The sequence below is a fragment of the Typopeltis vanoorti genome, chromosome 17 (genome assembly GCF_054136105.1).
Source record: "Typopeltis vanoorti isolate ZY-2024b chromosome 17, IOZ_Tvanoo_1.0, whole genome shotgun sequence".
NCBI lineage: Eukaryota > Metazoa > Arthropoda > Arachnida > Uropygi > Thelyphonidae > Typopeltis > Typopeltis vanoorti.
This window is the reverse complement of record NC_143565.1, coordinates 19,991,144-20,017,585: the sequence shown is the minus strand read 5'-3', so window position 1 is coordinate 20,017,585 and position 26,442 is coordinate 19,991,144. Positions and strand designations below refer to the sequence as shown.

General features: G+C 37.3%; 1 protein-coding gene across 4 annotated transcripts in view; it reads right to left on the bottom strand.

Moving 5' to 3' along the window:
- Window positions 1–26,442, bottom strand: part of LOC150097209 (lysosomal alpha-glucosidase-like) — a 284,573-nt gene that overhangs the window by 118,125 nt on the left and 140,006 nt on the right. For all 4 annotated transcript variants that reach the window (XM_090407697.1, XM_090407698.1, XM_090407699.1 and 1 more), the window contains 2 exons: window positions 12,160–12,293; window positions 1,087–1,238 (listed from right to left, as the gene is read on the bottom strand). In XM_090407697.1, coding sequence (XP_090263823.1) covers window positions 1,087–1,238; window positions 12,160–12,293 — 286 coding nt within the window. The remainder of the gene's footprint in view (window positions 1–1,086; window positions 1,239–12,159; window positions 12,294–26,442) is intronic.

The window sequence follows — 26,442 nt, the reverse complement described above, 5'->3', positions numbered from 1 at the left end:
TCTTTTTTTTTTTTTTTTTGCTTAATGGCAACTCCAACTATAGAAGATTAAAATATTAATCAAAGATTAAAAATCTTAAAAGACCAAAGATTAAAATCTTACAGGACATTAATTTTCAGGTCAGCAGAAATGCACAATGTGATTTGGTTGGAATATTTGGTTGGAAAAACCTTTCCAATCCTGTCTAGGATGAAAAGAAACTCAGTCAGCTCATACAGGGTTTTTTCTCCCAGAAACTTGATTTTTTCATCCAACAAAACAGAAAAAAAAATGCAATATACAGACATACAAGACTACAGGAATAAGCATTAACTACCCTATTCCATTGGATATGGCTTTGAAAACCTGCATGGTATGTGTAGGTCTACAATTAACCAATTAACCACCCAACTAGCCTCGATGTTAAGTGCCCATTAAAATTGCATTACCTTTTTATATTTACAAAGTTTAAAATGACTGATAAATTTTTTCCACATGGATGTTTCAGTGGTTCATACTATGAGTGGATCAAGGATTATACAACCTACTAATTATAATGTGGTGAGCATATTAAGGTTTCATAACTTTTTTTTTTATGCTTACTTGACTTACACCTCTACTTAGCAGGTTGAAGATGTTATACTAGATAATGAGTGCAGTTTTTTGGACAACCTGATTATTTTTCTAAAACTAACTAGCTTGCCTTGAAGTGTTTCCAAATATCTATAGCATGATAGGATTTAAACCTAAAGCCTCTCAGTCCCAGTGCCTCAAATGATGTTTGTTCAAAAATCATCAAAAATTTATATTTTGTGAAATATGTTCACATACATATTATAAAGAACGTCATATTTTTAAAATAAAACTAGTCAGTACCAAAGCTACAGCTACATAATATGTAGCTGTAGCTTTGGTACTGCATAACTTTTCCATTTAGTTGAACCAATAACTGTGAAATTCAAATTTCCGTCATTTAGCAATACAGATTTTATAGTTACCATTTATTCTACTTAACTATTTAATAAAATAAAAATTTAATTAAATAAATGTGGACAGATTATTACTATAAATACAACTATGTGAGAGAGAGATTGGACTGGAGCATACAACGGTATCGATATCATTATGATTTCTGCAGAATGGATAGAAGGCTCCCAGGGCAAACCACCTTGCACACAATTCAACTGTTGTATTTCCATGAAATCCACATATGTCACCTCCAACAAGAGGAATCCCAAACATGTTAAAGTTGATTATTGCTTAATAAAACAAAATAAAAAGAATTACTGTCTTCAACATTTTATTCAAAACATTTATCATACATCTCATAATATTTTAAACTGATATGTTAAAACATAGTTAAAACATAGTTAAAACATATGTTAAAACATTTTATAGTTAAAACTTACAATTTTTAACTATAAAATTGTTATATTTGATAAGAAGAATAAATTTCTGGAATTTGAAAAATATTTGATAGATAACCATATAAGCAAATACTAATTTTTTCTGTGGAGTTATTTGCCAAATTTTAGTACTTAAACAATAAAAAACTCTTTTGGGACGTGTTATTTAATCTGTATATTAATTATATTGGGATGGGTTTAACTGGTGATATACAACTATTTGCAGATGATGCAAAGCTGGGGAGAGTGATGAAGAATCAAGCAGATGTTGTGACCCTGCAGGAGTATTTCAACAGATTGTATGAGTGGGGAACAGTGTGAAACTGTCAGTTCAATGTTGCAAAGTATACACTTGATGGGGAAAGTTTGGAGAAAGTTGAGGAGACAACAGACCATGGAGTGGTGGTGAATAAGTATCTGAAGTTCAGAGGTCACATTGCACAAGTTGTGAAGTCATCACGTCAGATTATGGCAATGATGCAGAGGACCTGAACATGCAGAAATAGGAATGTTCTAGTTTCATTGTATAAGGTCTTGATCAGGACTCGTATGGATTACTGTTCACAGATTTGGATCCCTGGTTTTCATAGTGATGAGGATATATTGGAATTTATAAAGGATTGTTACGAGGTTTATGTGGAAGAAATTATTAATGAATGGAGGAAGGGGTAAAACAAGGGGACATCCCTGGAAGTTTTATAAACAGGGTGTGAGTAGGTTCTTTGCATGGTGAATGACTGGTGAGTGAAATCCAATGTCTGACATTGTGGTGAATGAAGGTTTGATGGGCTTTGTGTGTAACAGTGTGTACCACCTTTGATGAGTCTTTTGACTCCATGGAAGTTTGGTATGAATAATAATAAATAATAATAATAATCATAATCAGTAGGATGGATAGAGGACCAGTTAAGAGAAAATATCAAAAATATATATATATATACAGGGTGTTCGGGATAAATTTGACATATTTATAATTAATTATATTTTTCCGTAAGTTACATGTATTAACACACTTCTCTTCATTTAAAAGTTTGGACCCTTCTTCATTCATATACAAGATGTCAGAAAGGATGGATAGCTGGAACCCACCTGAATCATGGAAGAGAATAACTTGTATCATGATGATTCGTGCCCGCCATCAAAATAAGTATATTACGACTGCTGCCCAATGCTCCCTGAATACAGTAAAAACAATCAGGCATGAACTAGAGACTTGCAATGGTGACTACGAGGATGTAGCAAGAAGAAAGATCCCTAGCAGACGATCTGATTGCGTTCGTACAGCAGAATTCCTCGCAAATCTGCAGGAACAGGTGTTGAAGAACCCTGGCATTGGAATTCGGGCTTTGTTCGTGTAGTTGCTAACTGTAGTCAAGCCCTGGATAACAAGGGTAGCCAATGGTAGGCCGTATGTATGGAAGCAGGATTCGGCCCCTTGCCACACATCTCTGGGAAAAGTCAAAAATGGTTGTCTGAAAATTTCTACGACTTCACCAGTCCAAATGTTTGGCCTCCAAACTCCCCAGACCTTAACCCCATGGATTATTTTGTATGGGGCGCAGTTGAAAAAGACACCAATCGCACTTCCAGTAATACAAAAGCCCAGTTAATGGATAAAATTAAAACAGTTTTTGCGGCCCTTCCCAGGGAGACTGTAGCATCAGCTTGTTCGAGGTTCCGAAGCAGAATTGAAGCTGTGATCGATACTAATGGTGGTTATTTTGAGTAAATCTTGTTGATAGTATTGTAATTAACTCTGCCTGTAATGTTTTTTTGTCAATTCATTAAATTTAATAGATACAAAGAAGATTTTCTTTTTCCTTACGAAACTGTCAAATTTATCCCGAACACCCTGTATATGTGTGTGTGTGTGTGTGTGTGTGTGTGTGTCATGAGGAGAAGTAGCAGTGTATTTGAACAGTGTGTTCCGAAAAGTGTTTTTTTTTTCCCCTTAATTATATCGTGTAGATTTTTATAATAATGCTTTTGTGTGATAGTCAGACTAGATATACGTAATCATTGTGCTGTGGTTCTAAAAGTGTTCGCTTTGGTTGTTATTTTGATTATCATGGAAGTACTAGTTAACATCACAAAAATGGCGACAGTAAAACCATCCAGCAACGCAGAAGGTTTCAACTCGGATATTGAGTTTTTCCCTGGACATTTTGCAGTGTGCACAATATGACAATTATTTTATGTATGTGTCCAAAAATGTTAAAGATTTATGTATATTTAAATTAAATGATAAGAAGCAACATATAGTATGCGAGAAGTGCGATGAAAGGTTTGGGCATTCCAAAAATGAGAATGATGTTACCAAGAATAATCAGAAAATGGATGGAAGTGCTTGTGACAGTAGCAATAGTAATAGAAGTGACATAGAGAGCTTAGGCAAGAGTTAATGAAAATGAAGAGTCAGATTAAAGGTATTATTATTATTATTATTATTCAGCCCTCCATGGAGTCAAAAGACTCAACATGGGAGGTCCTTTCTAAGAAACACAAGTCTATCAAGACTCATCAAGGGAGGTGGCTCCTAGGAAACACAAAGTCTATCATACCACTCCTTAAACACATTGACCGTTCTAGCTCTCACCACTCGATCAGGCAATGCATTCCGTGGTTCAACCACCTTCCATGAAAAGAAACCACTCCTCACCCTCTTTCTTAGTTTCCTTTCGTAACTTCCAGGGATGGCCCCTTGTCATGACTCCTTCCCGCTGTTCAACCAAGCAAAAGAACTCCCCAGTGTCAACCCTGTAACCACCTCTCAACAGTTTAAAAGTCTTAATCATATCACCTCTCCTTCTTCTATCCACTCCTTAAACACACATTGACCGTTCTAGCTCTCACCACTCGATCAGGCAATGCATTCCATGGTTCAACCACCTTCCATGAAAAGAAACCACTCCTCACCCTCTTTCTTAGTTTCCTTTCGTAACTTCCAGGGATGGCCCCTTGTCATGACTCCTTCCCGCTGTTCAACCAAGCGAAAGAACTCCCCAGTGTCAACCCTGTAACCACCTCTCAACAGTTTAAAAGTCTTAATCATATCACCTCTCCTTCTTCTATCCACCAAACTCTGCAGTCCACACTCCCTCAGCCAATCCTCATAACTAACATTGTACAGTCCTGACACCATCTTTGTTATCTGTCTTTGTACCCCTTTCCACAGTTAATTTATCCCCTTCAAATCCTGGGAACCAGATCTGAGAACAATAGTCTAAGTGTGTCTGATACAACGGATGGAAGAGGAAATTGAATATTTAAAGAAGAGAGTAACTGATGAGGAGGAGGAGAAGGAAATTAATAGGAAGAAGCAAGTATCTAAAGATGATAGAGTGGCTTTATATGGTGATTCAATCATTAAAGGTGTGGTAAATAATAAGATATGTAAGACGTGTTCCAGGTGGTACAAGAAAACAAATATCTGATGATCTGCATAAAATGAAGGAACAAGCACAGAATTAGTGGTAGAGGTGCATAAATCATTTGGATAATGAGACAAAGAAGGTGGAAAGGAATTTGAAGGAGTTGTTATAGGAGGTGAAGGATAACAGTGTCATTGAGAACGTGGTAAGTTTGTTTCCAAGATATGACAGTAGTGAACTGAGAAAGATAGCAATGATACTGAATAACAAGATGGCTGAATTGTATACCAGACATAGCATGTTCAATTTGTGAATGTATAAAATGAATTTGAAGGAAAGTTAGAATGGTTCAAAACTGATGGAATGCAATTGAATGGGTTTGGTGATCTTCCCCATTTGGAGCAATTGTTGTCTAAAAGTACACAGGCTTTTCATATGAAATTAGTATCGCTAAGGACCGAGGTCAGAGAGAGAGAGGTAGAGAAGAAGGTTGTGGAAGGACAGGAAGAAGATGTATACAAAGGTGATGAAGTGATTATTATCATTATCATCATCATCAAATTCCTGCCATGTACTCTCAAGGGGTGCACAAAATCTATCTACATTTTCCTCCAAATCAATCTGTTACCTGTCAAGATTCCAACATTATCAGATTTTATAATTTTATCTTCTAAGATAAAATTTACCGTATCAATCCACCTATATCTTGGTCTTCCTCTGAGTCTTTTTCCTGCCAACCTGGCAGAGTACACTTGTTTTGCTAATCTTTCCTCGCCCATTCTGTTTAAGTGACCAAACCACCTAAGGTTAGTTTTGCTAATGTATTCCTGGATGCTGACAATGTCAAGTTCTTTCCTAATATCCTCATTTTTAATATGATTACCATTGATGCCATCTGTTCATGCCCCTAATCTTTCTCAGGACTCTCATATCGGTGGTCTCTAGTCTTTGGTCAAGTGTTTTACTTCTGATCTAGCGCTCAGATCCATAAGTTAAAACTGGTTTGAATACTGTCTTGTATACAGTTAATTTAGTGTTTTGGCTAATTTCTCTCTTATTCCATATAAATTTATTTAGTCGATTTCCTACTATACCAGCTTTGTTGATCCTGTTGTCTATTTCCATATTTAATTTAGCATCTTCACTAAAAACCGTGCCTAAGTAGCCGAAATGTTTTACTTGTTCTATAGGTTCTCCATTCACCATGCAGTTGATATTTTCAATGCTTCTGCCTATTTTCATTGTCTTTGTCTTTTTAATGCTGACCTTCATGCCATAACTATTACGACAGCTATTCAATTTAGTCAGGGAATCTTGCAGACTTGTAGCAGATTTATTTAGAAGTATAACATCATCCGCATAAAGTAAAGAGCTGACATTAACATCTCCAATTTTGATATTCAGATTTAACATCACTTTCCTTCATAACGTGATCCCTATAGCTAATGAATAACAGAGGGGATAATGTACATCCTTGTCTGACACCAGATTTAACATTAAACCACCTTCCTGTACTTCCTTCAATTCTAACTGCTGACTTACAACTCAAATAAAGACTAAGCATTGCTTGATATAATGTCCTATCAACACTATATAACTGTAGCGTTTTGAATAAATTCTCTCTTGGCACCTTGTCATATGACTTTTCCAGATCTACAAAACTTGAATACAGATCCTTGTTATATTCCTACGATTTCTCAACTATCTGTCGTAAAGTGAAAATCTGATCCTGACCGCCTCTGTTTGGCCTGAATCCAGCTTGTTCTTCACCAAGCTTCTCTTCCACAATCCTTCTCAACCGTTTCTCAAGTATACTTGCATATATCTTACCAGGAACACTCAATAATGAAATACCTCTGTAATTCTCACATTCAGTTTTATTTCCCTTTTTATATATGGGTACTATGAGAGGTCTACTCCAATCATCTGGAATTCGTCCCTCTGTCCAGGCCTTCTGAACTATGCAGTGCAGTGCCTGTACGACTTTTATACCTCCATACTTCAGCATTTCTGGTCGAATATCATCTATTCCTGCTGCCTTTCCACATTTCAAGCCTTTGATGGCTTTTTTCTACTTCAAGTATGGATATGTATTATTGACTGTATGCCTATTGAGTGTTTTTTACAACTGCGTTATCACTGCTTGTTTCATTTAGCAATTTCTCGAAGTAATTACTCCATACTTGAAGGATATATTTTTCTCCCATGTTCATGTCACCTTTATCATCTCTAACTCCTTTTACAGCACTCTTTCTTCCATTTCTAAGCTTCTTCAACAACCTCCAGAATATCTTGCCACCTTCTTGATATTTATTTTCTATGTTTTTACTAAAGTCTTCCCATGACTTTTATTTAGCCAGTTTTACACAGTGTTTAGCTTTCTTACATTTGTCTCTGTATTCTCTAAGAGTACAAGCTGACTTATTTGCCAGGAACTTTTGATATGCTTTCTTCTTTTCCTTCACTGCCTCTTTAACTTCCTGTGTCTACCATGGAGTTCTGATTTTTCTATCATTGCAGACAACCTCACAAGATGTCTCTCTGACTGAATCAATCAGTGTTTTCTTCAAGGCTTACCACTAAATCTCATCACTCTACTCTTGACTCTACTTGCCATTCAAGAAGATTAGTCTCATATCTGGTGTTGAATACTATGGCTACTCTTTCTTTTCTTTGATTGTCATTACCTGAATATAACATTTTGTATTAATTGCTCAGAAAGATTTCACCAGTTTTTGTCTTTTTTGTTTCAGTCACCCCTATTATGTTGATCTGATACTTCTCCAATTCCTCAGCTAGCTCCATTTCTTTGCCATTCAGGCTTCTTATGTTGATAGTCGATCTTGAGCTCTGGTGATGTTGAGTTGGGGTGAGTTTTAGGATTTGTTCCAGTAGCTGACTTTTCACTGTTTGCCCTGGTTCCCTGGCGAAAACAACAGGGGCCTTGTTTAACCAGGCGATGGCCCAGCCGGCATGAAATTCTGTCATGTTGTACCATAATTTGAACTTTTGGTTTAAGCCAATAAGAATACAATTTGGTCGGCTAAATCCCAAATTGCCAGCCCATCCTTGTCCTTTCAGTATCCAGGTAGATAGCAAACAATAGCAAAATGACTATATCAAGTAAAAAGATAAACAATTTGGAATAAAATAGATCACTAATGAAAACAATTTTTCACCAGCACTGCAATAGAAGAAAAATCCAAATGAGTTCTTTGCTATATGTGGTTAGTAAGAGGAGAAATGACCTTACTAGATGGTGATGATAGTCAGACCAAAACGGGTGACATAGCAGTGCTGTTTAATGATCAATTTATTAGGATGTTTCATTCTAGTAAAGCAGGTTTTATTCCTAAAAGAATATGGAGAGTTGTTGAAGGATAAGAAGTGAATAAAGAGACTTATTTTGAATGACCACTTTATTATAATATCTCATACAGGTCAAGCAGGTTTTATTCCTGGGGATGGAGAGAATCAAAGGATTAGAAATGAATGAAGAGAGTGTATTGAGCGCTCTAGATGTTAGTAAGGCAGGGAATTAGATAAGATATCACCATGTGTTTTAGGGAATGTACGAAGGAACTGAATATGCAAATGAACTGGCTATTTAATGAAACTGTTACAGCAGTTTCTTGCATGTTCTTAAGGAGTGGAAGGAAGATAAGATAGTGCAATTCTATACTTAAGGATGGTGGTAGAATGGAGATGTCATATTATAGACTAGTGAGTGTTTCTCCTGTGTTGTTAAGATTTTGAAAAAAATTGGTAACAACTGATGATAATATTATTTATGAAAGTCAGCTGGATTTGTTAAACTATTATTAATAATAATAATAACTATTATTATTATTACGTGACACCTCCAGGGAATCCAAAGACTCAATGAGGGAAGGCACCTACTCTACAATTCTCTGTCTCCAACAATCAATCCACCAACTACAATGAACAGCAGCTACACCAACGCCATCTACTGCTTACCACCACTACTACTAGTATTTTCACAGACAATTACAAACAGCCATGTCCACGACGGGATTCAAACCTGCAGCCATTTGCCTAGAGAGCAGATACGCTAACCACTCGGCCAAACTGGCCAGCTTAAGGGGAACTTGTTTTAGTAATCTGTTTTCCTTTGTAATAAAGTGACAAGAGCAGTTGATGAGGGAAAGGTATATAGAGTAAGAGGAAGAATAACTATGGAAGATTAACCTTAATGAGTGATGAATGTCACAAGGAGACAGAAGTGGATAAAATAGTTGAGTTACTGAGTGATCACTTTGCAAGCATATATCTTCCAAGTGAGGTTACTAACCTTTGTGACAGACACTCATGTGGGAACAGAGGTGGAAGAACTGGAGGTTCTTAGGATATTGCAGAATCTCAATGTAAATACAGCTGTGGAATTAGATAGGATATCAGCTAGGTTTTTGCGAGAATGTGCAATGGAACTGGCAATACCTTTGACTGAGCTGTTTAATTTAAATCTCATCTCTGGTAGAGTTCCAAGGGAGTGGAAAGAGGGCAAAATAATTCCTTTGCATAAGGGAAGTTTCACCATATCTCAGATGTGGTGGTAAAATTTGTCAAAAAGTGAATTCAAGAACGAGTTGATAAAATATGATACTATATAAGTATCAGCATGGCTTTTTGAAGGGTCAGTCATGCCTTAGTAATTTACTAACTTTTTATAATAGAGTAACAGTTGAGTTGGATGAAGGAAATGGCTACACAGTAATTTTGCTCGATTTTGCAAAGGCATTTGACAGAATACCACATGGAACACTGTTACAAAAATTAGGACAAATGGGGATGGATATGACACTGATTAAGTGAATAAGAGGGTGGCTGGACAGATATCAAAAAAGTGGTATATGGAGGATCAGAAACGAGGTGAAAACAGGTGACTAGTAGTGTGCCACAAAGTTCAGTGCTGGGACCACTGCTGTTTAATTTGTACATAAATAATATAGGAAATAACTTGAAAGGAAATATTCAGTTGTTTGCTGATGATGCGAAATTAGTTAGAGTAATAGTTAATCAAGGTGATGTGGAGAGCTTGCAGGACGATTTAAATAGGCTGTCAGTATGGACAAAAGTTAATGGGTGTCAGTTTAATTTTGAGAAATGTAAAGCTATGCATTTTGGGATAAATAAATTACAAGCCATGTATCACATTGATGACAATGTACTCCAGGAAATAGATGAAGCTAGAGATTTAGGGGTGATGGTAGACAAAGGGTTAAAGTTTAGAGGACATGTTGCTAAGGTAGCCCATAAGATCACTTGAATAAAGGTGTGGGCAGTAGGGGTGTGAGGACTAGATTTCTTGCTTGGAGAGTGGTGAATGAGTGGAATAGGTTGCCAGAGTCAGTTGTGAATGCTTTTTCTGTTAATGGGTTCAAGGAGAGATATGATAGATTGTGTGGATAAATTGGGTCTCCCACAGTGAGTCTTTGGACTCCATAGAGGTACCCATATAATAATAATAATAATAATATGTATTATCATTTTTCTGGAGTTTTCAAAGGCACCAATAGGGTGCTATATGATAAGTTGATATTTAAGTTACAACTTATGGGTTTACACATTGGGTTGGAATGGATTGAAAATTAGCTTTCTGAACAGATATCAGATATTTGTATATGGAGAGCAACATTGGAGAGTAGAAATGTTACAAGTGGAGATCCATGGGATTCGGTACTGTGCTTGTTATATTATGACAGTGAGATATTCTACATGCCTTACATGATGAGGCTCTGACTTCTTGGAGATACTGATGAAAATAATAATAGCATTCAGTTGTTTGCAGTGTGAAGAATGGGAAGGTTATTTGTAATAGTACTGATATAGAGGCTCTTCAAGAGGAGCTGAATAAGTGTGGGAAAATGAAGGGAGGGAGATGTAAGTTTAAAATTCTAAAGTTTAAGTTTAAAATTTGGGGATCCAAAATTTCAAAACTTCAAAATGGACTTATGAAATTTGGGATCCCCAGTTCAGCAGCTGCATTCTTTGTTGGTGGAGCTATACTGGAAGAAGTAGAGGAAGGGGATTTTGGAGTGATAGCAGATAGAAATTTGATTTTGGTCAGAATATATATTGCAAAGATTTTGAAGACAATCCAAAGGACTTCTGGTCACCATCTCCTTCAGAGGTGGACATTGACAAGCATGAATATGAGAGTGGCAGTTTCATTGTATAAAGGTCTAATCAAACCACATCTTGATTACTGCTTAGATCTTGTCACTGTGATTTCAAAGAGTTGAAGTAACTTTGGAGATGGTTAAAAGGTGATATCAAGACTATAGAATATTTATGAAGACAGACTGAGGGTATAATCTCTACAGGGTTTGGTGGATAGAAGATGAAAGAGTGATAAGATTGAGGCATTTAAGCTTATGAGAGGCACTAGTACATAACTGATTTTCTGCACTAATTGAGGTCACATAATAATAATTCATCAGTACACCTCTGACCCACTAATTAAATCTCTCGCATGTTTCAAAAGTACCATGGACTGCTAGAAACTTAAATATTAAATGTGAATTAAGTGATTAAATGAAATGCATAGTGAGTATGGATTTATAGTTATGCTTGACACCACCATGCTTAGAAGCCTTATCTGAGTTAAACATAAGCAAAATAAGCTAAGAATCATTCAAAATCAAGAAATCACCATCAAGTACAGATGATAATTAGCTACCATACCAACCTGGATGTGTAGATACATCCATAATTACATGGATGAAAAGTATCCATTAAAGTCAATAAAACCATTGGATATTATAGAAAAAATGATATGGATATGAAACATATATATATTTGATATACTTGATCCATGTGGCCAGCTGGGTGATTAAGCAAGCATACGCAGAAGCAATGCCATCTATGGAGTAAAGTGAACTAGTTGGCCACAAATGGCATTGCTTTGTAATTGCAGGAATTTCAAGTGCACTCTTGTAATTTGCCCAGACTAAAGGAAGTGCTAGATCATCCATTGCTGGAAAACCAGTAGTGTTCATGTATTTACTGGATTGACAATGAGGAGATTTTTCATATGACAGAACAAGACCATCACCCAAAAAAGTGGTGATAATGTAGACAGTGAATGAGTTTAAGGAGTGGTATGACAGATTTTGTGTGGTCTAAAGTAGACCACCACCGAGTCTTATATCTCCATGGAGAAATGGAATAATAATAATGATGATGATAATAATAATAATAATAATAATAATAATAACAATAATAATAAAGAAGTAAATAAGTAATGCTGAATTACATGAATTCCATTTATATAATGAGGTCATAAAGTTGAGGTCACCCCATATTCATTCTTTATAAAGCATGAATTGTTTTTGATTTATAATTTTACAAGTTATATGATTAATAAATAAACAATTGCTTACATGGTATTGTCCACCTCATGTCTTCCCAAGTAGAATAAATATCACCATTCCAGTGACCAGCATAATGACCTGCACCTGGAAATGTAGATCTTGAAATAATGAAAGGTCGTTTCTTTCGAATATCGGAAAGAGCACTAAAAGAATAAAACACAAAATTAAGAAACTTTTTCTTTCATTAAATTAATTTTTTTTATAGCAGGGAACATTAAAAAAAATATTTATCAACTCTTTCATGCCAATTCAAGTTATTAGATTTGTATACCTAACAGAAAAATAAGTTAAAAATTTTAAACCCAATTTAATTTTTTTTTTTTAAGTAATCTAAATTAGTATATCTACAGATGGAATGTGTGCAATTACTAGGTAGGCTAGATTAAAAGAAATAGTTATGGCAGTAAAAGATAACTTCATGGTCAAAGGATGAAATTATTACTCTTGTTAGACAGGAGACTTTCAACCAATGAATATGTGAGGAGTGGTTTCTTTGCATGGAGGGTGGTTGAACCATGGAATGCATTGCCTGATAGAGTGGTGAGAGCAAGAATGGTCAATGAGTTTAAGGAGTGGTATGATAGACTTTGTGTTTTCTAGGAGGGACCACCCAAGATGAGTCTTGATAGACTTTGTGTTTCCTAGGAAGGACCTCCTGCGATGAGTCTTTTGACTCCATGGAGGCCTGAATAATAATAATAATAATATGACTAGGAAATAACTGGATATTTTTTAATAGTCATAAATAACTCAGTAAAAAAATCCTACTATTTTCACAACTAAATCTTGTGATTTCTTCTGGATAAATAAATAAATAAATAAAAAATAATAAAAAAAAAAATATATATATAATGTAAAGTTGACAAAAGTTCCTACATAGCTTTTTTTTTTTTATGTCGGGCCCATATACAAGAGAGGTTGGCTGGTCAACTTATAGTACGTTAGTACCATATATGGGTATTGGGTTGGGAAAGGAGAAACTTGTTTACATTTGATTTGAAAACCTGTATGTTGTATTCCTCGGGAGATACGTCAGGGGGAAGACTATTCCACAGTACCACAGTAGCAGGGATGAAGGAGGAGGAAAAGAAACTTGTTCTGTGGGTTTCAAGGTGTACTGTGAAAGGATGTTGGGCAGCAGCTGTACATGTTTCAATGGGCTTAGTACAGAGTGGAGGAGTTATTGATGCTGTTTCAGATGAACATTTCCCATGGAAATATTTATAGAATATACAAGTTGCAGAGCCCAAGCGTCTATGTGAAAGTGAGGGAAGCGAGTTGGTGAGAGATGGGTCATTTATCAGTCTAATTGCTCTCCTCTGTATTGAGTCAAGCATTTTGAGGGAGCTTTTAGGAGCCCCACTCCAAATGTGAGCAGTATTCGATAGGGGCGGATTTGTTATTTGTATAATGTTAACAGCTGTTTAGTAATATTTTAGTTTATGTTTGCCAACTTTACATTTATATATATATTTTTTTTTTTTTTTTTACCCAGAAGAAACCAAAAGATTTAGTGGCAAAAGTAATAGGTTTTTTACTGCAGTTATTTACAACAATTTAAATACACAGTTTTTTGTAGAAATTATTACTCTATCATAAAAGAAAAAAAGCAAGGAATATTTAGGCAGCTTCTTCATTAACTTTATTTATGATACATATATACATTGTAAATGAAGTGAAATATATGAAAGAAAAAGTGGAGAGACAAGATAATACAATATTAAGAAAATGAAACTTGAGACAGAACAGTATTTATAAAGAAAGAATATGAGAAGATAGAAAGAAATGGAGAGGAGAGCTGTGATCCACATGACCTGACATTTTGTTGGAGCAGTTTTGGTTGACTATGGTGATTATCAAGTACTACTTTGGATTTGCATATATGTATTATAAAATCAATAAATAGAAATTCCCTTTAAAAGTTATTACTGTTAACAAACATTCATGGAGTGAACAATTCATTGCAGGTTTCATGCAACAAGCAAAATATCTATATAACTATTACACTTTTTTTATAATGTTAGTCAAGTAGCTTTTATTTTATCATCCTACATGTTTTGCCAATTTTTCTATCGGCATCTTCAGGGAATACAAATTAGTAAGCTATATGAAGGTAACAGACTAGGTTATAACTGATGGTTCTAATTCATACAAAAAATTAGTATTGTGCGAGACAATGTGCAAGAAAGCCACTTACCAACTGTCCAAGTACCTTGCAAAGATTTTAAAATAACACATTCACGTCTCGGATACTTATATTAAAAACTCACAACATTTTATAGATAAATTAAAAAACATCTCTATCTATGAAGAGGATATACTAGCAAGCCTGGACATTACATCTCTGTTTACAAACATTCCAGTAGCTGAAGTCATCAACATCTTAGACAACTTGTTCCCAAGAAACATCACTACTTTGTTCAATCACTGTTTAACTTCTATTTTATTTGACAAAAAACTGTCTACAAACAACTCACCGGATTAGCCATGGGTAGCCCCCTCTCCCCTCCTTGGGCTGACTTATTCATGGAAGATCTAGAGGAAAAAATCTTATCCCAGATCATTCCAAAACCGAAAATTTGGTACAGATATGTGGATGATATCTTTCTCATTTGGGATCATACGAAAGAAGAACTAATGGATTACCTCAACCAAATCAATAGTTTCCACCATACCATCAAATTCACATTAGAAATTGAAAAAGATGGAAAACTGCCATTCCTTGACATCCTAATAAAGAAACAAACCAATAATAGTATCAACTTTTCTGTGTATAGAAAAACTACAAATACTGGACATTACCTCCATTTCAACTCGTCTCATCATATAGCTCAGAAACTTAGCATTATCCATATGCTCAAGAAAAGAGCTATACAGTACACAACAGACAAAGATGACCTACAAACAGAATTAACTACAATATCCAGAGAACTATCTTTAAATGGTTATCCAAAATGACTCTACAACAAGATTCTTTTTACTGATATACCACATAGACAACGTGATGACGTCCAATACATCAGTACTATTACTATTCCATTTGTCAGCAGCATTTACAAAAAATTGGCTAACTTTCTAAAACCACATAATATCAGAGTAGCATTCAAGCCAGTCAACACTATTCGGAAATTTTTAAGATCACCGAAAGACCCTCATCCATTCTACAAGTACTCTGGAGTATATAATATACCTTGCTCATGTGGTATTAGTTACTATTATTATTTATTATTATTATTTTGGGCGACTCCAGGGAGTCCTTAGATTCATCGAGGGAGGCCCTAAACATCATGTCCACACAACTATATGACATTCTCACAGTATCTATCATACCTTGCCTTTAACTCGCTCACTGTCATAGCACCCACAACAGACTCTGGCAGTGTATTCCACTCATTTACCACTCTAAAAGTAAAGAACCCAGCTCTTACACCCCTGCTAACCACACTCTTGCCCAGCTTCCATAGGTGTCCCCTAGTTCTCCCACCATCAGTCCTGATCTCAAAAATATCCTCTGAATTAATCCTATAGAAACCCTTTAGCAATCTGAATGTCTCAATCATATCTCCCCTTTTCTGCCTATCAACTAGTTTCTGCAACCCACAAATCTTCAACACCTGTTCTCATATGGTTCATTCCATAGACCTGCTATCATCTTAGTCACTCGCCTCTGGATCCTCTCCACCTCCTCCCCATCAAGAAGGAACTGAGGTGACCTTGATGGGGAGGAGGTGGAGAGGATCCAGAGTGGAGAGGTCGAGATGAGGTCTTATCAAGGCTCGGTACAGAGGTACAATAACTTGCTTGTCTCTGCTCGTCAAGGTATTTTTCAACAACCAAGTGAGTTGATGAGCTGATTTAGCTACTTTTGCAATGTGCCCCCTAAACTTCATCTCCCTATCCACCAACACTCCCAAGTCCCTGGCCTCATCAATCTCCTAGAGTACAGTTCCACCAATGTGGTATACTGCTGCTAATCTTTTCACCCCAAAATGCATAACCTTACATTTTGTCACATTAAATTGATATCCGTTCTCCTTAGCCCAGAACTCCAATCTATCCAAGTCATCCTGCAAGATTTTGACATCTTCTGCATTCACTATAGCCCTACCCAACTTTGCATCATCAGCGAACAAATGAACTGTTCCTCTTAGATCCTTCCCTATATCGTTAATGAACAGATTAAACAGCAGTGGTCCAAGAACAGAACCCTGTGGCACACCACCAGTCACAGGCCGTCTTTTGGACTCTACTCCTGAATAAACTACTCTTTGATATCTCTCCATCAACCACCCACCTATCCATCTCACCATCCCTATATCCATTCCCATATGTTGTAGTTTATGGATTAGAATTCCATGTGGTATCCTGTCAAACGCCTTTGCCAGGTCCAGCAGTATCACTGTAAACCATTACCCTTATCCAGTTCAGCCATCACCTTGTTATAAAACTTGAGCAAGTTACTGTGGCATGATCTACCCTTCACAAAGCCATGCTGTCCCCTGTACAGTATCTAATTTTCATCAATCCTTTCCTGTATTTTTCCCTTGACTACTTTCTCCAAGACCTTGACAATGACTTCTGATATGCTGATCGGTCGGTAATTTGCAACCATAGTCTTGGATCCTCCTTTATGCAGTGAAACTATTTTCCCCTCTTTCCACACCTTTGGGACTAAACCAGACCCGAAACTCAGATTAAACAACATGGTCAAGGGCACTTATAATTCCTTAGCCGCTTCACTCAAGACCCATGCCAGTATACCATCCAATCCCACAGATGTATTCACATTAAGGTTCTGTAATAGACTATTCACCTCCACTTCATTCATCACAGTTCCCGTATAAACTAATGGTTCCTTCATTTTTTCCATGTCACCACCTGGATGATATACTTTTGCGAAGTGTTCGCTCAGTAACTCTACTATATCGACTGATTCAGTGACCTCCTTACCATCGTCATTCCTTAAAATCATTTTGCCGTGTACAGTTTTTTCTTGCTTACAGCATATTGAAAGAACTGTTTGGGATTCTCTTTAGCTTGCATAGCTAGTTTCCTTTCATAATCCGCTTTTGCTTTTTTTACCACACTCGTTATCCTTCTGGCCTGCACTTTATACCGTTCGTGTGCCTGCAGGTCACCCCTTTCTTTAAATTCCCTCCACAGTTGTTTCTTTTTTTGCAGCTCAAGCTTAATGGTGTTATTCATCCTTTTAACCCCTACTTGTTTTACTATTCGGACCCTAGGTATACAATCAGCCATAACCTCCTGTAAATGCTCCTTGACCACTTTCCATGCTCTATCAACGTCCAGCCCTTTGCAGTTGTACATGCCATTGTACTGATCCAAGCAATCTCCTAAGCTTGTCATACTTATGTAGGTCAGACCTCTAGAAGCTTTGAAATGAGAAAGAAAGAACACATAGGATATGTCAGAAACAACAGACAAGACATTTCAGGCCTTTCTTGCCACTTTGCCTCTACCAACCACACATTGAGTGGGATAAGAGCCTTATGCCCTATATAGAAGATAACTACCATTCAAGAACCTTCAAGGAAGCAGCTACAGTCGCCCATAAAACTGAAAACCTAAACAAGAATCAAGGTCTAACCTTACCAGAAATTTGGAAAGCTTTAATCAGATCATTAAACATCAAAGAAATGAACTTTCATGACAATTATATCATGAGCCATAACGAATAAATCACGTTCCCGAGATACGCGCACCGTCTTGCACAATGCTAATTTTTTTTTGTATGAATTAGAACCATCAGTTATAATCTAGTCCGTTACCTTCATATAGCTTATTAATTTGTATTCCCTGAAGATGCCGGTAGAAAAATTGGCGAAACATGTAGGACGATAAAATAAAAGCTACTTGACTAACACTATAAAAAAAAAAAAAAAGAAAAAAAAGTGTAATAGTTATATACATAATAGTCAAGAAAAAAATACCACACAAGCAAAATATCTGTCATATCTAACCTTAAACTCATTCATATTGTTAGCATACACAACACACTGCTGAAATTATTCTCTTGTTCACCATATTCATATACAACTTTCAGGAATGGCTTTTTGTCCACAACTTTATATATAATCCCCTCTTGTATTAATCTGGTAAAACCCCCAACATCAAGTTAAGTCTCTCAATTCACTCTTTATTCCATCTATTAATAAACCCTGAAATTTGGATTTCATCAACCTAACCCCATATACAACATCCCAGAAACTTGATATTATCTTAGTTACTTTTGTCTAGACCCTTTCAAACCTTTTTTACCAAAATAAAAACCAGGATATCAAATGATATGAAAGGGTTATTAAAAGAAGCATAAAAAAAGAAGTGTGAGAAAATAAGGATGGGGGTCAACTGCCACAGTGTGATAGAGGCAAGTTGAGAAGGAGGACCACGAATGCAAATGAGTTGATGCATATGTTGTGCTGGAGGAATGGTGTGCAGTATGTAGATTTATAAATTGAACTTGATAAACATAAGCATATATGACTGATGGGTGCACTTGAATAGATTTTAAGATAGGTATCTGAAGAATATGTGGAAGTGCAACACACTCAGGGAAACTAGAGCTATTAGCAGGGAGGGATTCAAGTGAACATGTTGTGCAGGCCATCCACCCTTGAGAAAAGCATGAGAATAACCAAATAATGGTGAATTTAGGTTCTCAAGTAATAAATTGGAATGGGAAAGTCAAGATAAGGTATAAAGGTTGTTGTGAGCTCAATGAACTAATGTGGTTTATCTATACTAATACTTAAAGTATCAGGAATAAGCAAGAATTTTTGACATTGATTGGCACAATGTGATCAAAACTTATAGTGAGAGGCATTAGTTAGAACTGAGTTGATGGAAACTGAGGGTTATAGCATTTTTTTTATTCAAAAGAGGATAGAGAAAATAGGATAGGGAGGAGTATTACTGGTGGTAGCAGATGAATTGCAGCCAAAAAGAGTAGACAGTCATTAGGATAACAGAAGTGTAGAAGACAGTGCATGTGAGGCTGGTGTGAGATAGGGGCCAACAGGTCAAATAACCACTGAGCACAGAACAGAAGAAATTACCAAGAGAGATAATTACTTGAAAGAACATATAATGGAAAGGACTAGGAGTTTGAGAAAGCTGGATCTGGTGAGAGCATCAATAAATTTGTCAATAACTAAGCTGCATTGCCTCCAACTTGGTAAAGCATGATAACGGCAATGCATGGGAGATGATTAAGGGTGGTCAGAAAGATAAATTAGGAGTTAGATGGATAATAAGCATCATTAAGCAGGAGCTGCTAAAAAAAACAAGATATATTATATAAATTTATATAAAGTCGTGTTGCATTATATAAAGTTATAACTTTGTATACCTCCCACGACGAGTCTCTGATTCCATGGAGGTCAGATGATAATAATAATATAGCATCCTAGAAGATAACTGGAATGCTGAAATGAATCTTGATAAGACCCTTTACCAGACCTTGATAGGACCTCGCTTGGACTATTCTGCACAGGTTTGGTCTTCTGGTTTCTGTGTTATTCTGATAATGCAGAGAAGAGTGTTCAAAATTATATCAGGATTGTAGAATACAGATTGAAAATTTATGGATTGCAGGCACTTGCAAACAGGGGGAAAGAGGGATGATATGACTGTGGATGGGATTAGTGGTGACTGAGAGTAGGTCAGAGCCAAAGCTCCTGCATTTGTGGTGAAGCATGAAGATAGATAGCCAACCAACATAATTCACAGAGAACAACCAGAGAGAAGGCTGGCTAACAGAGGATGACAGAAAGTCCATAGGATGACAATTTATTTGGCAGACCTCAATGCCAGACATAGTCAAAAGCTCAACAGCAAAAGTTTTCCAAACCTTTCCATGGCACATATCCAGTGGTGGATGATGTAAGCTAAGCGGTTAGCTGTGGATCTTGAATGGTGGAATCCATACTGGTGTCATTGATTAATTGGTGGACCTATTAAGTAATGGATAAATTGGCTGTTGATGACTTTCTCCATTATTTTGGAGAGGATTGTGGTGATGGTGAGTGGTCAGTGGTTTGAAGGTAGACTACCATCTCCCTGTTTTCGAATAAGCTGGATGTGAGATTACTTCAGTGCATTGGGATAAGTACCGGCTATGTATGATATATTGCAGAGATGATGCAGGATAGGTGTAAGCTCTGGAGTACAATGTTTGAGAACAATGGGAGAGATGCCATCAGGACCAGATGGCTTTTCAGTGTCCAAGTTATTTATTAATTTTTTGGTGTCTTTTTTTTTTTTGTCAGAAAACTACAGGAGGCACACGATGGGATAAGTACCAGCTTTATATAATATATGGGTGAAGATGGGTGAAGTAGTAACAGTGATGTCATCAGGATGAGAGAGTAGTGCAAGTGCAGGTGAGCAGAAGTTGCATCCCATGGTCTTAGCAAGGGACTAGAAGTTACAGCTTCCATTTAGAGAGGAGGCAAGTTTTCTGCTATTAGCCTTTATAAGATCTGATTCAGATCTGCTGATGACTGTTTTGCATTTGTTGCATGCTTTTTGTATAGGCTGAATATGATGCTGGAAATTTTGATGCATGCTACCTGGAGTAAGCTGAATTGGTTGAGATGGACAAAGGGAATGGCTACTATGAGGTAATATTTCTGGACATCGCAAAGGCATTTCACAGGATACTATATGGAACTCTGTTACACAAATTGAAGTAAATGGGAATGGATATGAAGCTAGTGATATTGATACAAGGGCAGCTGATAAATACCAAAGAGTAATATATGTAAGAGTGGAATCCAAAAGAAGGCAGGGGACCAGAAACTTGCTGCGATACTTTGTACTTGGCTGTATTTAATTTGTACATTAATGATACCTGAAATGATTTGAAAAGAAAAACTGATTTGTTTTCTGATTATTATTATTATCATTATTATTATTATTATCTCGGGCAACTCCAAGGAGTCGACAGACTCATCGAGGGAGGCTCTAACATCATGTCAGAACAACTATTCGACATTCACACAGTATCTATCATACCTCGCCTTGAACTCATTCACAGTCATAGCACCCACAACAGACTCTGGCAGCTTATTCCACTCATTCACCACTCTCCAAGTAAAAAACCTAGCTCTAACACCCTTACTAACCACATTCTTACCCAGTTTCCATGTATGGCCCCTAGTACTCCCACAACCACTCCTATTCTCAAAAATATCTTCTGAATTAATCTTATAGAAAACTTTCAGTAATTTGAATGCCTCAATCACATCACCCCTTTTCTGCCTATCAACCAATTTTTGCAACCCACAAATCTTCAACCTGTTCTCATAAGGTTCATTCCATACACCTGTTATTATCTTGGTCACTCGTCTCTGGTTCCTCTCCACCTCCTCCCCATCAAGAAGAAACCCTGATGCCCATATCTTGGCACAGTAGTCTAGATGGGGTCTTATCAAGGCTAGATACAGAGGAACAATAACTTGTTTGTCTCTGCTTGTTAAAGTATTTTTCAGCAACCAAGTGATTTGATGAGCTGATTTAGCCACTTTTGCTATGTGCCCCCTAAACTTCAACTCCCTATCCCCCAACGCTCCCAAATCCCTGGCCTCATCAATCTCATGGAGTACGGTTCCACCAATGTGATATCAGAGGGATTCGTAGTCGTTTGGGTGTGTTGAAAGCTCCTGATAAGATAAGTGTTATTTTAAGTTATCGTTGATAAATTTACTTGAATATTACGTAGTTTTGTTTGCCTTGCGTATCTTAGTGCGTCTGTTTGTGTGTTTTTGGTATTTCATTTTATAATTTGATAAAATATGTTAGAAGTAAGTATGGCTCCCGTACGAAGGAAAATGGCGGCCAGTAATGATGGTTCACCATCTTTATTCAAGAACGGTAATATAAGGGAGATGACTCAGTGTACTATCTGCGAAATGTATGCTTTGCGGAGTGCGGTCGGAGTGTGGTTAGATGATAATAAAGGAGTGAATGTGTGTAGAAAATGTAGGGATAATGAGGAATTAAAGAGTATTTCGAGTCGTGAGTGTGATATTTTTGTCAAACTTCAGAATGAAGAAAATAGTGATATGACAAAAAATGGCAAGGTTGTACCAGAGAACCGTGAGGGTGTGAATGTAGAAAGTGTGAATGATAGTATTAATTCAGAGCATATTAATGGTTTTACAGAGAATAAAAAAGATGAGATAGATGCAATGAGTGAGATCGCGTTGTTGAGTGGTGCGATACAAAGGGCAAAACAGCAGCTAGAGCATATGAGCAAAAGTCGACTGAATGAACCAGCCAATAATAAAAAGTATGATAGGAAAAATAAGCGTATGAGTGTGAACATGAACAAAATGAAGAATAGAGTGCTGTATGGAGACTCGTTAGTACGAGGTGTGTTAGTAGAGGATATGACAAAATCGTACCAACCTGGTGCGACCATAAAGGATGTAACTGAGTCTATTAGAGAGCAAAAGGAAAGGGTGAAAGAAATGATTGTTGTGGCAGGTACGAATGATTTGAAAGGAGATAAAATGGAAATGATAGAGGACCTGAATGAATTGTTTGAGGTAGCAAAAGAAAAGAGTGAGAGAGTTAGAATGATTGGTCTTTTGCCATGGTATGACAGTGAGATGTTTAAAAGGAGGGCCATAATTGCAAATGATTTTATGCGTGGGTTATGTATGATGAGTGGTGTGGAATTTGTGGACGTGTGGAGTGAGTTCGATGGGCGAAAGGATCTATATAAGATGGATGGCTTGCATTTGAATGGATACGGTGTAAGGAGACTTGAAATATTGTTGCTGAATGTAGTGGATGTGCAAAATCAGAGAAACTAGATTTATTAAGGGGGGGGAGTAGATATCCAGTCCTTAAGGAGGCAGTTGAATGTATGAATGAGTATAATATGCCTGAGCGAATAAGGACAACAAATCAGAATGGGATAGTTAATATAAGGCATCAAGGTAGGGTCGGGGCTAATGGGGTCTTAAATTCATATACACTAATGCTAGGAGTATTAGGAACAAGAAGGAAGAGTTTTTGGCCATGGTTTTTGGCCAGCTAATGCTAGGAGTATTAGGAACAAAATAAAGAGTTTTTGGCCATGGTTGGCACTTCCGGATCACAGGTTATTGATATTAGTGAATCATGGCTGACTGTAGATGATATAGCTAGTGGGATTGAATGTGATGGGTATAGCGTGTTCAGGAATGACAGGGAGAATAAAATGGGGGGAGGAGTATTGTTGATGATAGCTGATGAGTTGCAGCCAAGGAGAATAGAAGTTGAATTGCAGGATAGAGAAAAGAGCACATTTGAGGCCATTTGGTGTGAGATTGTGGCTAGCAGAACAAAATATACAATTGGGTGCTGCTATAGACCAGGTGATGAAAACAATGGTGGTGACAGTATGCACAAGCAAATAGAAGAAATTAGTGGAAGGAGGGTAATAATTATTATGGGAGATTTCAACTATGGTCGCATTGACTGGAGTGAGGAGAGGACACACGGGAGGAAGGAATTGGATTTTATGCGGTTATTAAGGGATAACTATCTGCGACAGCATGTAATGGAAAATACTAGGGGTCAGAGAGTGCTTGACCTAGTAACTACATCTGAGGATTTGGCTGTAACAAATATGACCACATTGCCACCAATTGGTGAGAGTGATCATAGGGTCTTGACTTGGGAGGTGGCTAAAGCTGTGGAATTTACAATTAAGACAGGGTACATGTGGAATTATCGGGCTGGAAAGTATGACAAGCTTAGGAGTTTGATTGGTTCAGTGCCATGGCATGTACAACTGCAAGGACTAGAAGTTGATAGTTCATGGGAAGCAGTTAAGAAGTGTTTGCATAAAGCAATGGCTGACTGTATACCTAGAGTCCGAATAATAAATCAAGTAGGGGTTAAATGGATGAATAATACCATTAAGCTTGAGCTGCAAAAAAAAGAAACAACTATGGAGGGAATTTAAGGAGAGAGGTGACCGGCAGGCACATGAACGGTATAAAGCGCAGGCAAGAAGGGTAATGAGTGTGATAAGAAAAGCAAAAAAGGATTACGAAAGAACATTGGCCATGCAGGCTAAAGAGAATCCTAAACAGTTTTTTCGATATGTTGCAAGTAAAAGGAAAAATGCATATGGAGGAATGATTTAAAAGAATGCCGATAGTAGGAAGAGAACTGAATCAATTGATATAGTTGAGTTACTGAGTGAGCACTTTGCAAGAATATATCATCCAGGTGGTGACATTGTAGAAACGAATGAACCAGTAGATTATATGGGAATTGTGGTGAATGAAGTGGAGATGAGTAGTCTATTGCATAACCACAATGTCAATACATCTGTGGGATTGGATGGTATACCAGCTCGTGTCGTACGAGAAGCGGCTAATGAATTGTCAGTACCCTTGACCATTTTGTTTAATTTGTGTCTCGGGTCTGGGTTAGTCCTGAGGGGGTGGAAAGAGGGGAAAATAGTTCCACTGCATAAAGGTGGTTCCAAGACTGCTGTTGTAAATTACCGACCGATTAGCAGATCAGGAATCATTGTCACGGTCTTAGAGAAATTAGTCAAGGAAAGAATACGGGATTGGATAGATGAAAATGGGATATTGTATGGGAGACAACATGGTTTTGTGAAGGGTAGATCATGCCTCAGTAATTTGCTCACGTTTTATAACACAGCGATGCCGCTGAACTGGATAAGGGTAATGGGTTTAGAGTGAGTCTACTGGACCTTGCCAAGGCCTTTGACAGAATACCACATGGAAAAATAATCAGTAAACTGGAGCAGATGGGGATGGATATAGGGTTGGTGAGATGGATAGGAGGGTGGTTGATGGAGAGATACCAGAGAGTGGTTTATTCAGGAGTGGAGTCTAAAAGACGGCTTGTGACTAGTGGTGTGCCGCAGGGCTCTGTTCTTGGACTACTGCTTTTCAGTTTGTTCATCAGTGATATAGGAAAGGATCTGAGAGGAAGTGTTCACTTGTTTGCTGATGATGCAAAGTTGGGTAGAGCAATTGTGAGTGCACAGCATGTCAAAATTTTACAGGATGATTTGGATAGTTTGGAGGACTGGGCTAGGGAAAATGGATGTCAATTTAATGTGGCAAAGTGTAAGGTTATGCATTTTGGAGTGAAAAGATTAGAAGCAGTATATCACATTGGTGAAACTGTACTCCAGGAGATTGATGAGGCCAGGGATTTAGGAGTGTTGGTGGATTGGGAATTGAAGTTTAGGGGGCACATTGCAAAAGTGGCTAAATCAGCACATCAAATCACTTGGCTTCTGAAAAATACTTTAACATGCAGAGACAAACAAGTTGTTGTTCCTCTGTATCGAGCCTTGATAAGACCCCATCTGGACTACTGTGCCCAGTTATGGGCACCAGGGTTTCTTTGTGATGGGGAGGAAGTGGAGAGGATCCAGAGATTAGTGACCAAGATGATAGCAGGTCTGTGGAATGAACCTTATGAGAATAGGTTGAAGATTTGTGGGTTGCAGAAATTGGTCGATAGGCGGAAGAGGGGTGACATGATTGAGACATTCAAATTATTGAAAGGTTTCTATAAGATTAATCCAGAAGATATTTTTGAAAATTGGACTGGTGGTGGTGAGAGGACTAGGGGCCATGCATGTAAGCTGGGCAAGAATGTGGTTGACAAGGGTGTCAGAGCTAGGTTTTTTACTTGGAGAGTGGTGAATGAGTGGAATAAGCTGCCAGAGTCTGTTGTGAGTGCTACGACCGTGAATGAGTTCAAGGCAAAGTATGATAGATACTGTGTGAATGTCGAATAGTTGTTCTTGACATGATGTTAGGGTCTCCCTCGATGAGTCTGTTGACTCCTTGGAGTTGCCCGGAATAATAATAATAATAATAATAATAATAATAATAATAATAATACTGCTGCTAATCTTTTCACCCCAAAATGCATAACCTTACACTTTGCCACATTAAATCGACATCCATTTTCCTTAGTCCAGTCCTCCAAACTATCCAAATCATCTTGCAAAATTTTGACATCCTGTGCACTCACTATTGCTCTACCCAACTTTGCATCATCAGCAAACAAGTGAACATTTCCTCTCAGATCCTTTCCTATATTGTTAATGAACAAATTGAAAAGTAGTGGTCCAAGAACAGAACCCTGCGGCACACCAGTAGTCACAAGCCGTCTTTTGAACTCTACTTCTGAATAAACCACTCTCTGATATCTCTCTATCAACCACCCTCCTATCCATCTCACCAACCCTATATCCATCCCCATATGCTGCAGTTT